This window comes from Haemaphysalis longicornis, unplaced genomic scaffold, assembly GCF_048455015.1.
Source record: "Haemaphysalis longicornis isolate Haplotype H1 unplaced genomic scaffold, Haemaphysalis longicornis Haplotype H1 scaffold_11, whole genome shotgun sequence".
NCBI classification, from domain to species: domain Eukaryota; kingdom Metazoa; phylum Arthropoda; class Arachnida; order Ixodida; family Ixodidae; genus Haemaphysalis; species Haemaphysalis longicornis.
In genome coordinates, this window is record NW_027526214.1 from 35,089,404 (window position 1) to 35,102,065 (window position 12,662).

General features: G+C 56.1%; 2 protein-coding genes across 2 annotated transcripts; both read left to right on the forward strand.

The window, feature by feature from the left end:
- The first annotated feature begins 556 nt into the window (after window positions 1-556).
- Window positions 557-8,103, forward strand: LOC144160943 (uncharacterized). The gene is made up of 2 exons (XM_077692024.1): window positions 557-910; window positions 6,472-8,103. The coding sequence occupies exon 2, from the start codon at window positions 6,481-6,483 to the stop codon at window positions 7,423-7,425; it is 945 nt and encodes a 314-aa protein (XP_077548150.1). The 5' UTR covers window positions 557-910; window positions 6,472-6,480; the 3' UTR covers window positions 7,426-8,103.
- LOC144160942 (uncharacterized) lies at window positions 922-2,614 on the forward strand. Its single transcript, XM_077692022.1, has one exon. It carries the CDS (start codon window positions 1,290-1,292, stop codon window positions 2,607-2,609), a length of 1,320 nt encoding a protein of 439 aa, XP_077548148.1. The 5' UTR covers window positions 922-1,289; the 3' UTR covers window positions 2,610-2,614.
- Window positions 8,104-12,662: the final 4,559 nt, after the last annotated feature.

Consider the following 12,662-nt stretch of genomic DNA (forward strand, 5'->3'; position numbering starts at 1 on the left):
CGTGAATCACTGGCGCGTGTCATACATTTAACCCGTATTTTAGCGCAGAGAAAACCGCGGGCACATTTAGGCGAAATATACGTTATTAACGGCAGCACCCGCGTTCATTTCGTTACGAATGCTTCTTGGGTTGGTCTTTACGATAGTGAGCGAAACATGTGGTAGTGCAACGCTGGCATGTGCGAGAAGGGATGAGCAAGCACAAAAAGAAGAGAACTCACACTGGCGGAATTTACAGGCAAGGGGGCGCGCCAGCACTGCGAACGCAGAAAATTTGAATTTCACTGGGTGGTAGCAGTGAGCGGATAGCACCGCTACAGCCTATTATGGCGAATCACAGCCGTTAACTTCCATCACGTTTTGTTAACGGAAGAACGACCAAAGCGAGACCGAATCCATGGCGGCCCGTTACGGGGACAATCACTTTACTGACACGGTAAATCTACGATGATGATAATGACTGTGCATGACAAGCGGGAGATTTTCCATCCTCCCGTGCGCAACGTTCGTGTCTGCGACTGTAGAAGCGCGCAACAGCACGTTGTACTTTGTGGGGAGCGCACTCGCGCCCTGCCCCCTCTCCCCACTTCGAGCGCACGCCGGCGGCTATGGCCAAGCCGGCTGACGCGGCCGGCACGGGGGCAACCTTCTCGCAGCAATGCGCTGCGCGGTACATTGCCAACCACCCCGGTAACAACCCGTTTCGGGTCTCGGTTCCCGTTTCCTCCGCGACGCCTCGGAGGGCGCGCTCGTAGCTCTGGGAGGAGGTTGGGGAAGAACCGGTCCTCGGCAAGAGCCGAGGTCGGAGGTTGCGAGCGAGGGCCTGCTCTTTTTCGACTCATCGACCTCTTGGAGGAAGGACCTCCCTGCCCCGACCTCGGAGACCACCCGCCCCCGCGACCTTCACTGGGTAAGCCAAACCGTTTGTCTTCCCTTGCGAGAACGCTGCAGTAGGACAGGACTATCCTCCCTGCTGTGGCTGCTGGTCTGTTTGCACGCGCAACGATATTAGCTATAATAAACCTGTTGATTGTTTGTTGCGAGTCCGTGGTGTCCTTTTTCGCCCGAACCCTGAGCCACGCGCGACTTTGCGCACGGCGGGTTGGGAGTCGCGTGAGAGCCGCCAAGTTATACGGCGGGACGATTGCGTAAACGCTGGCAGGTGAAGTTCGCTTCACAGGTTAGCCTTACGTAGGCGACCCCTCATCTTGGCGCCCGAACGTGGGGCGAAATCGGAAATCCGGACTTTGACTTTTGGCGGGGAACGACTGTCGGGACCCGAACAAAGGATGGCAGACGGCGAGTCGTGTGAGGCTCTACGCGTCTTGTCAGAACTAGCAGCAGAGCGTCGGGAGTTTATGGCCGGGGTCGCAAATTTGCGAGATTCAGCTGCTGACGCCGGCGGTTTGCATCCACCCGTTTCCGTTCCTAGTCAGGGTATGCCCGCCGCCAACGCGACGGCGGAGAACGGGCCCGACGCGGGGAGCGCTGACCGCAGCGCTATACCAGAATTAGCGGTATCCACGGGGTCACCGCTGCCCCCGAACGGACCAGCGACAGCTGCACCTCCGGTTTCGGCTAACGCTAGTCGGCCGACGAGCGAGGCGCTTTTGCAGGATGCGATGCGCCTCATTCAGAGCATGACGGTCGTGATGCAGACAACACTGCAGGCACCCGCGCGAGCGGAGAGACCGCGCGTGAAGGTAGACGTTCCTACCTACACAGGCTACCACGATCGCGTCAGCGCGAACGAGTATCTCGATCGCCTGCAGCAGTATCAGCAGGCGATGGGATTAGGGGACGCCGAAATACTCGAGCGCATTGTTCCCGTGTCGCTGACGGACAAAGCGGCGCGGTGGTTCCGGTTGGTGGGAGAGCGCTCGCGCTCTATGGAGGATTTCCGCGCGAAATTCCGCGACGAATTCCTGCCCGCTAACTATGAGTACCGCCTGAGGCGAGAGTTGGAGCAACGCACCCAGCATCCGGACGAATCGCTGCTGGAGTACGTAAGGGCCATGGACGAACTTTATCGTCTCGCGGAACCACTCGCCACGAACGCGGAGAAGGTGGAGCGCGTCACGCGACAAGCTCACCCGACTTTCGCGGCTTACCTGAGAGGCGGCGGCTTCAGAAATTTGGATGAACTTGCCTCCGAAGCTAAGCGTATTCAGGGAGACATCCTCGCTGCGCGAGCTTATCGGCCACCACCGCCCGCGGCTCACTCACTCGAGCCTCGTTGCGCGTGGACAGGCGCGCATTCGGCGCGGTCGAACAGGACAGACGGGTCGGTAGCGGTCGCGGATGAACAATTTCGAGACAACTGGGAATTGTCAGATCGCGCCCTAGACCCCTACTCGTACGCGTTACGGTCAGCACATGCTACCGCGGAGCGCAACCAGCCGCGCCGAGGCCAGCACGCGGATCCGAGGCCGAGCGTGCAACCTCCGCTCGCCCCCGAGCGCGATGCTCCGCGCGATCGGGGCAACCAGCGGCAAGGCCGTAGCAACCGCTGCTACCGCTGCGATGAGCCTGGTCATTTTGTCCGCGACTGTAGGCACCCGCCGCCCCGAGACCACGGGCGTTCGGGAAACGGAAGGGGCCGCCGGTAAATCACATTGGGCAGCCGGCGGTCGTCACGAGTATGAATGCTACACTCGCGCCGTTGGCTTGTCGTGTTGGAAGTTCCGCCGACGGGCCGGCGCCGTACATAGAGTTAACCATAGCTCGCAAGAAGTTCGCCGCTTTGTTAGACACTGGGGCAAGTGCTTCTTTGTTCGGCGACGAAGTGTTAGCGCATCTCCAAGAGAACAAAGTTCATCTCCGAGCGTGCGGCACAACATTTCGGCTTGCGAGCGGCACAGCACAATCGAGCGGTGCCGCGAGGCTTGTTGTTCGGTGGGAGAGACGTGTAAGGCGACAACGCCTAGTTCATCTTCCCGGCCTGACGGTGCCCATTATTTTGGGTCGAGACTTTTTGACCAAAACGGGCATCGTACTGGATATTGCTAACGGAGGGTACCGGGAGCGAGCCACCGGTGCGCTCAAAGCTTTTGTTAGGCCGCCAGCAGACTCGGAGGCACCGCGCCCCGCGAAAATGACTCAGGCAGGCGACGAGCACGACAGGCCACTAAGCCGCAAAGAGCCCCCAGCGACTGCAGCCGCGCGGACAATGGGTGCGGCTGCTGCTGAGACGGGGCAGGCAGTTCAACGCACTGACGCGGGGGAGACCTGCGCTGCAGCGAGCCAAGAGGGGACGCACCCGCTTTTATCTGCAGCGACTAGCCTAACAAAGAGGGAGCAGGCGCGCCTGTCGTCGTTGTTGTACGAGTACGACGCGATGTTTACCGATCGTCCTGGCTGCACCAAGCTGGTCAAGCATAGGATAGATACGGGGGATGCGCAGCCCTGGAAATGTAATCCACGGCCAATCAGCCAGACTAAGCGGAGAGGTCTAGACAGTGCCCTAGACGAACTCCTGCAGACAGGTGTTGTTCGGCGATCTGACAGCCCATGGGGTTTTCCGGTAGTGCTTGTTGAAAAGAAAGACGGAACTTTCCGCCTTTGTGTCGACTACCGACGGTTGAATGAGTTTACGCGCAAGGATGCGTATCCTCTACCGGACATTTCCTCCCTAGTTTCCAACCTCGGCGGAGCGAAGTACTTTACGACGCTCGATGCCAGCCGCGGGTACTTTCAGGTGGAAATGGACGAGCGGGACATGGAAAAGACAGCCTTTACTTGTCACCGAGGGCTTTTTGAGTTCACCCGCATGTCGTTCGGCTTGGTGGGAGCGCCCGCAACCTATCAGCGCCTGATGGACCGCGTTCTGGGGGACGCAAAGTGGCAGCATGCCCTAGCGTACCTGGACGACGTTGTGGTGTACTCGAAAACGTTCGAGGAGCATTTGGAGCATTTGAGGGACATCCTTGAGAGGCTCAGGTCGGCGGGTATCACTCTGAACCCGGCCAAGGCGCAGATCGCAAAAACCCGAATAGAGTTATTAGGGTTTACAATCGACCGCGGCCGCATTTTGCCAAGCGCGGATAAGCTCCGGGCACTTCTGGAGTTCCCGTCGCCGACAGATGTGAGCGGCCTGCGACGCTTTCTGGGAATGGCGAACTTTTATCGCCAGTTCATTCCAGATTGCGCCGCGCTACAAGCCCCTTTAACGAAGTTGTTAAGGAAAGGGGAACCTTGGAGTTGGGGTCCGGAGCAGGAGTCTGCACTTCGCAAACTCGTCAGAGTGCTCGCGGACACGGCCGAGCTACAGCTGCCTGACTTAAACAGGGAGTTCGTAATCCAAACGGATGCATGCGACTTGGGCTTGGGAGCAGTTTTGCTTCAGGAACACGAGGGCGCGCTTCGTCCCGTAGCGTTCGCAAGTCGTTCGTTAACGCCGGCAGAGAGGAACTATTCGGTGACAGAGAAAGAGTGTCTTGCGATAGTTTTTGCTCTGCGGAAGTTCGACTATTATGTCGACGGAGTGCCTTTTGTGATCGAAACGGATCACATGGCGCTCACTTGGCTGCGGCGCCTGAACGAGCCAAGTGGCCGTTTAGCGCGTTGGGCGTTGTTGTTGCAGCGTTATGACTTCACCGTGCGCTACCGAAAGGGCAAGAACAACGTCGTGGCTGACGCTCTTTCGCGAGCGCCCATTCAAAGCGAGGCGGGCACACACGCCCGCTCCGCGAAACCAAGCAGCCAGGCCGAGAGCGGTAACGAACTTCGTGCCGTAGGCGATGAAAGGAAGGCGGACTCTCCGTCGATTCCAGGCGACAGCGTTAACCACGTAGACTTCGTCAGTCCCGTTGGTATCGCGTTCAGCAGAAGGGAGCTGTTAGAAGCTCAGCAGAGGGATTCTTTTTGTCGAAAGGTGTTCGACGGGCTCCGGGAGCCGGGCGGCCGGGCCGCCGCGCACAAGGGGGCAGCTGGTATTGCTGTCAGTGCGGAGCGCTGTGATACAGCTAGTAATGCTGTAGGCGCGTTAGATTCCTATCTGCTGGATTCAGACGGCGTCCTGCTGAGGTACATTCCATCAGAGAGCGACACAAGCGAGTCGTTCAAGGTGGTAATCCCGAGCACGTTGCAAGGGGCGCTGCTGCGCTACTTTCACGACACGTGCATCGCTGGGCACGCGAGCGGCCCCAAGACTTATCTCAAGTTGTGCCGCTTTGCTACCTGGGTTGGCATGAAACGGGACGCGATCCGTTACGCCCGTACATGCCATGTGTGCCAAAGCGTGAAGCCCCGGGGCGGTCGAGCACCCGGCCTCATGCAGCCAATCGGTAGCCAGACGCCCTGGCAAATCGTGGCATGTGACATAATGGGGCCCTACCCCATTACGCCAAGCAGGAACAAATTCTTGCTGGTCGTCACGGATCACTTCAGCAAGTGGGTTGAACTTTTCCCCCTTAGGAAGCTGACGGCACAGGTGGTCATGGGGAAACTAATGGAGGTGTTTACCAGGTTTGGTTTTCCCGAGCAGCTGATAACGGACAATGCGTCCTACTTCACTGCGAAAGTGTTCGTAGACTCCTGTGCTGCACTCGGAATTAAGCACAGGAAGACGACCACTTATCATGCCCAGTCGAATCCCACGGAGAGGGTCAATCGCAACGTCAAGCACATGCTCGTTGCGTTCGCCGAGGAACACAGGGACTGGGATGCTCACATCTCTGAGCTGGGGTTCGCCTTGCGTACCACGGTGAACCGCTCGACCGGGTACGCGCCCGTTTCGCTCAACCTGGGGAGGGAACTGCTGAATCCGATGGACCGCATTCTAACGGACCGCAGCGGAGCGCCGGTTGTTTCCTCAGCACCCGCTGAGTACGCGACAAAGCTGCGCGCCAGGTTGACGGAGGCCCTGCTCAACGCCCGTCACAATCTCTCCACCGCTAGAGCGCAGCAGAAAGCGCAGTACGACCGTTCGCACCGCGATGTTCGCTACGAGGTGGGTGACTTGGTGCTGCGGCGCAATCACGTGCTCAGTGACGCGAGCAAGCAATTTGCTGCTTCGCTGGCAAAAAAGTGGACAGGGCCCTACCGAGTTCGAGAAAAGGTTTCCTCCCTTGTGTACAGGCTCGTGGACATGAAGGGGAAACCGACAGGTGGGCCCGTACATGTGTGCGACCTCAAGCGCTACTCAGCGCGAGGAAGCGAGTGGGGGGAGAATGCGCTCCTCCGCCGACCGCCGGCACAGCGCCGAAACGGGGGCCGACCAACGAGCCCGATAGAGCGCTACGACTTGCGCAACAGGCGGAAACCCTAACCGTTCTTGCGCGAGTGCACGCCTTACTGAATGTTTTCTGTGCACGTGCATGCGAATACTTTGCTCGTAAGGCGGCGTTTAGGTGAACGTAGGACTTCTTGCGTTGATCCCTGATCGATTTCGCTCGGGATACACGCACGACGAGGCAGCACGTGCTGCCAGAGCAGCGTCATGAATGTTTCTTTTTGGGGGGGTGTTTGCAGTATAGAATCATGGCCCCCAGCAACCCCCCTCAGCGGCCGCCCACTTCTCCCCGTCGCCGGCAAGAGAATTCGCCCCGCCGGCCCGCTCGCTCTCCGGCCCGGCAGCGCGGCTCGCCGCGATCGACTGGCCCGGCGCCTCAGCCGCCTCAGCGGCCTGCGTCGTCCGACGTGGCGACCTGGACGCATCAGGCCGGCACTGAGGCGCCGGTGGCGTACGCCTCTTGGAGGCCGTGGCGGCGCCAGGAGCGGGCCCGGGTCGGGATGGCGCCGGAGCGCCTGTTCCGGCCGTTCCAGGGGCGGACGGTGGCGGACGCTGACCGGGCGGCGGAGGGGGCTTCCTTGCCCCTTCCACCGGGCACCCAGCTGTGCGGATGCGGCGCGGTTTTGCTGCACCAATGTCACCGCACGGGGCCCCTTCACCGGGCCCGGACGCAGGCGGCGGGCGCCTCCTCTTCGGCCGCCGCACCACCACCACCACCACCACCCCAGGGGCCCGGCGGAACCGCGGCGGAGTTGATGGTTCGGAGGGCGGCCCAGGAGCCGGAGTTTGCGCTCTGGCTCCTGCAGGTGGCAACTGTCCACGCCTCCGCCCAGGGCCCCCCGCCGGCCCCAGCTACGGGCCCGCGGCCTCTCGCCGCTGCCCCGGCCCTACCGCCCGTGGCCGCCGCCCCGGATGTACCGCCCGGAGCCGCCGCCCCCGTCCTGCCGCCTGCTGCCGCTGCCCCGAACGGGCTCCCGGACCCGCCGGCTGCGAGCCTGCAGCCGCAGCACCCCGCCCCGGACCTGCCGCCCATGGAGGCCGCCGGAGTCGGGCCTGCTGGAGCCCTGGCCCAGGCGCCCCCGGGCCCCGGGCTGCCGGCGGGCCCCTGGGAGCCGGCCGGCCGCGAGGTCGGCCTGATTGAAGGGCTGTCGGCCAGCGAGGTCGATATGCTGGAGGCAATGCTGGAAAGCTAGTCAAAAAAAAAAAAAAAGAGTAGATTTGTTTTTTTTTTATGAATAAACGTTCCTGCGGAGTCGCTACGGGTGGAGAGGATTCTTAAGGAGGGGGGGATGTGGGGAGCGCACTCGCGCCCTGCCCCCTCTCCCCACTTCGAGCGCACGCCGGCGGCTATGGCCAAGCCGGCTGACGCGGCCGGCACGGGGGCAACCTTCTCGCAGCAATGCGCTGCGCGGTACATTGCCAACCACCCCGGTAACAACCCGTTTCGGGTCTCGGTTCCCGTTTCCTCCGCGACGCCTCGGAGGGCGCGCTCGTAGCTCTGGGAGGAGGTTGGGGAAGAACCGGTCCTCGGCAAGAGCCGAGGTCGGAGGTTGCGAGCGAGGGCCTGCTCTTTTTCGACTCATCGACCTCTTGGAGGAAGGACCTCCCTGCCCCGACCTCGGAGACCACCCGCCCCCGCGACCTTCACTGGGTAAGCCAAACCGTTTGTCTTCCCTTGCGAGAACGCTGCAGTAGGACAGGACTATCCTCCCTGCTGTGGCTGCTGGTCTGTTTGCACGCGCAACGATATTAGCTATAATAAACCTGTTGATTGTTTGTTGCGAGTCCGTGGTGTCCTTTTTCGCCCGAACCCTGAGCCACGCGCGACTTTGCGCACGGCGGGTTGGGAGTCGCGTGAGAGCCGCCAAGTTATACGGCGGGACGATTGCGTAAACGCTGGCAGGTGAAGTTCGCTTCACAGGTTAGCCTTACGTAGGCGACCCCTCAACTTGCAGGCCAGTCGACAGCTTCTCCAGCTGGAACCACGACCACGTATCGGCCAAGCTACAACATGGTCCTCTAGTACGTGTCTTGTCGAATGATATACGCGCAGAGAATCTCACAGGTAATATAAAAGCTTGAGCGTCATGTGGGCTCTGGTCAATACGTCCTGATGCCTTGCTTACACTCTTCTTGAACATCTCTGTACACCGACGCAGCTTTAAAAAGCGATTTGGAGCTTCACAACTCTTATCCTTTGTACTGCGAAAAGGTGAATACCCGGCTGTGATTTCATCCTCCTTCCATGCCTGCAAGATAGTTCATGGTGAGTAAACAACGTGTCCACAATCCCAATTTTTGGTCCAGAAGCTCTTCCGTGTACAGCTGCGGGCAAACACTGTCCCTTTTGGCCTCCAGCGGTGCTTGTGCCGTCTTACCGCTTTGATAGAGAGCAAAGCACCTACACTCTGGCGCGGACGACAACCTAACTCTGCACCCTCCTTCCTGAAAGATTTCCCTTCCTTGAATCTTGCTGTGAATGCCCTGAATGTAACCATAGGATACATGAAATGCCTTTGAGTGGATCAGGGTTCCTAGATCAGTTTTGTTCCTTCTTTCGGTTTTCTTTTCTTTAAGTGCCGTTCCTGACGATCGCTTCTTATTCGTAGGCGTCAGCTCAGAACATGATTCTCCTGATTCTCCAGCTAGCCTGCCTGTCTCCGCGGCATGACGAGAATAGTCTCCAAAGACGGTTCAACGTTTCTGGCTACAGGAGGTGGTAGAGGGTAGAGGGAGGTAGTAGAGAAGCGGGGTAGAGGGAAAGACACCAATTTGCGTTTGGGTGCAACTTCCCGGCCTACTTCTGCAATTTCCGCAATCCTGCTTTCCCGAAGGTACGGTTACGCTTAATTCTTCATGAAGTCCGGAACAAATATGTACTGGAACTCAACCTCACACGGTGGCGGGTCGATTCTGTCGTTCGCGTCTTTCACTTTACACGTGCCGTCATCTACTTGGTTGGGAGTAGCAGAGTGGTCGTTATGTGGGGCTGGCGTAGCATCGCATTTTTCAGTTGTTTTCCGCTGCAATGCTCGACGCTACTTTAGTTATGGCTGCCAAGTTGCAATATCTGGAACGTGGCTGTTGTCCGTCCTCTTGACACGGACCCGGAACCCCTTGAACCCTTGTGGCTCACCGTTCAAACTTGAAACATGAAGCATCGGCAAGACAACCGGCGAAGTTGATGTGTGCGATCCGACGAATGTGGGGCCATGTGGACGGGGTGAAGTTTTCTTTCCCGCATACCTAATGCCGGCTGCCCGCATGTCGATCAAAGCAGATCGCAAAAAAAACTAAGGGACCCGCGTATCCTTTCCTCGTAGTGTGAAATGTCGTAGCAATCTTGTTCGAACTCGTGTCCTTTCAGCAGCTGACCTACGCCGAACTCAACAAGCTGAACAATATGGCAGGTGAGCTGCTGGAAGGAGACGAGTTAGCTCCGTGTGTCACAGAGAAAACTAAGCGTGAAGATCACAGGGCCACGTGTACCGCAAACAAGGACGACTTAGTGGATCCTGTTCATGTAGGCGACTGAGGGCCCCGCATATCTTTCCTGGTAGTGCAAAATGTCGTAGCAATCATGTTCAAACTCGTCTCTTTCCAGAAGCTCCCTTACACTATCGAACAGCGTGTTGATTTCGGCGTCTCTCTGTACGTGCTCGTTGATAGCCAACTGCAAGTACAACGCTGACAGTGAGGACATTTGCTGCAGCTTAGTCGCTGCCTTTAGTACCCTCGTAACAGCAGCGCTCACAACCTTTCACAACGAACGCAAGGAGTCCAGGTCATCAACAGCTTGGTACTTGTGCGCATACATTTTATCCCAAGCGTGGTACCTGGGACATGACTGCGCATATCTGCGTCCCGTTAAAGGTTCCGGTCGGTCGTAGGTGGGTGGTCAGGGCCAGTCATGGCGACGTCCGACTGAGTTCGGGGAACGGCAGCAAACGGAGTCAAATCACGGGGTTTTTCGAAAGTCAAGTCGAAGTGGACGTCAGTGGTTTCCTTCACCGCACGTGTTCATTCTCCCGGGCTTAACGGGAACAAATGGTTTACGGAAAAATGACCGAAGCGAGACTGAAGCCATGCCTGCCCCTTACGGGGATGAACACTTTACTCGCATGGTAAATCCACGATGATCATCATTACTGGCGCATTGCCAGCGGGAGATTTACCAGCTTTCCAATTGAGTGAAACGGTTTTGATTTTTCCCTTCTCCCGCATTTGTTCATTGGCCAGTCCTCTTGTGGAGTAATTTGGCATAATTAGAAAGAACAACAACAACTAGAATAGGCGTGGGCTTCGCCATAGCCACATGGAAATAAATTGCCTGAATTTTTAAATGCATAGCTTTTTCTTTAACCGAAGTTGGTGCCCTCTGCTTTGGCGCCACGTGCCATTTGGTGGGGCGTACGTGCTCATTCCCTTCTTGTACCCCGGATACATTTAAAATTGGCGCAGACGTAGCCTTAAAGGAGGGTAGCTGTGAGGGAAAGCCTCAGCCCAGCCAACACAGGAACTCAAAGCCTTTTTTCACAACGTATGCCCAGCTCAAATGTACCCGTCTTCTCGAAACCGCTCGTTTGAGGTGGCTTCAGAACATGAACCATTTCGGCCATGGCGTCGTCATTTGACGACACAACACACAATATCCTCTGGCGCCTTAAAAACAAAACGAAAACTCCTAGTTTTCTGTGCGAGTGTTGTTCAATGGTTCCTCTTGCGATAGACATCCCTATTGTTGAGGTTTTATGTGGCTGGACGGCATGAAACAGCAGAAGCTTCAGTGGACGCAGGGTGGAACGACAGGGCGGGTGAGGAAACGAAAATTCGGGTTTGTAAAAATGTCAGTAAATTTATAATACTTGGTTTACCACCTTTATATTTTTTCTGTAATATCAGTATGCTATTGGTTTTGCAGCAAAAAGGAAAAATTTTTTTACAAGAAAGAAACATTTTAATTGCCTAATGAACTACCTAATTGTCAGGCCTCTAAATAAATAAATACTTGCACTATTAGCGCAATATTTCATTTTTGTGCTTCTGAGATTCAAAGCTGTACGAAAACTTGCAGCAAAACAGTTTTTGCTCAAAATAAAAAATCCAGGGCTGAAAGGGTTAAATGGTATGGCGGGACTGAAGACATCATTTTTAAATGGCCAGGCATAAACAGTCATCATTGTCACCCGTGGCAGCACTCGATTCGTCATAGTGCATTTTCATCCAAATGCTTCCGTTTCTAAACCACAATTTTCTGTATCCTCGAGCGGCATGTGTAGGGCTCGAAGCCCTAAATGTCCTCTAATATCTTGCCAATAAGCCAGAACACTAGAACCAGAGGCGCAATTCGCCACATGCCGTCGCGTGGACAGCGCCGAGGGTTCCATCGACTCACCGGAATCTACCAATTACCATCTCGTGGCAGGCAAAATCGGTCCGCACTCAGTTAAAATGTACACTATGTCAAAGGGAGTAGCTGTCCCTAGCTTTGAAAGACCGTGACTCCACGAGCTCACTACGCCGTTGTAGGTGGGCACCATGATGGGTCTCCTAAGGAGATACTTGCCTTGTATCGTGGTAGCTGAACGAAACGGCCCTTGTGCGACCACGTGCGAAGAGAAAAGGCTCCAGGGGAGCCTTCCCTTGCAGTATTAAGCCTCTGTTAAAGACAAAGGCACCCCAGGAGGAAAGATTGTGCTCGCAGTCTGATAGGGCAGGCCGTTGCGTCGTACGGCGGGGGAGGGATTGTGACATCTCGCACGGGCGGTCGGGTCGGCGGCACCGATATAATTGCTCTAAGCATTACATGGGTACAAACCACAGACGGTAGTACTTCACCGCTGAGGGTGTGGGTGATATTATGAGATGTTGCGGACAATCCTAATTCAATCATTACAACCCTAAAGATAGTGACTGCGCAGAAAAAGTGGGTTTGGAGCGGCAGCAATCGCGGGCATCGTTATGGCCGCGTGTGAATACATCTCGTCATATCGCAAATACATCGCTTCATGTGCAACTATGGTTCGTGAAATCCGCTTTCCTGCAAAGTAGTAGTATTGGCCTTGTGTATTTTACTGTTAGTAAGCACCTTCAGAGGTTTAAGAGAGATGAGAAAGTCGCAAAGGGCACTTTTGAAAGTAGGAATGAAGCCATATCGCTGAAACACGTTTAATTGAAGATCTGCTCTTATGGTGTATATTTTACACGAAAACGCCATTTTTATTTATTGCATTTATATCTCATACCTATAAACATTATTCTCAAGTCTGACAATGTGTACGATGAGTGAAATTCAAGATATTAGGGGGTAAACGTTATATTTGTAATGAGGCTTATACATCAAAGACTTGAATTGATTCGTTAAAACAAGCTTTCTTTTTTTTCCAAAAAGAAGTATAGCTTCCATCGGCAAGTAGAGGGCGAAAAGGGG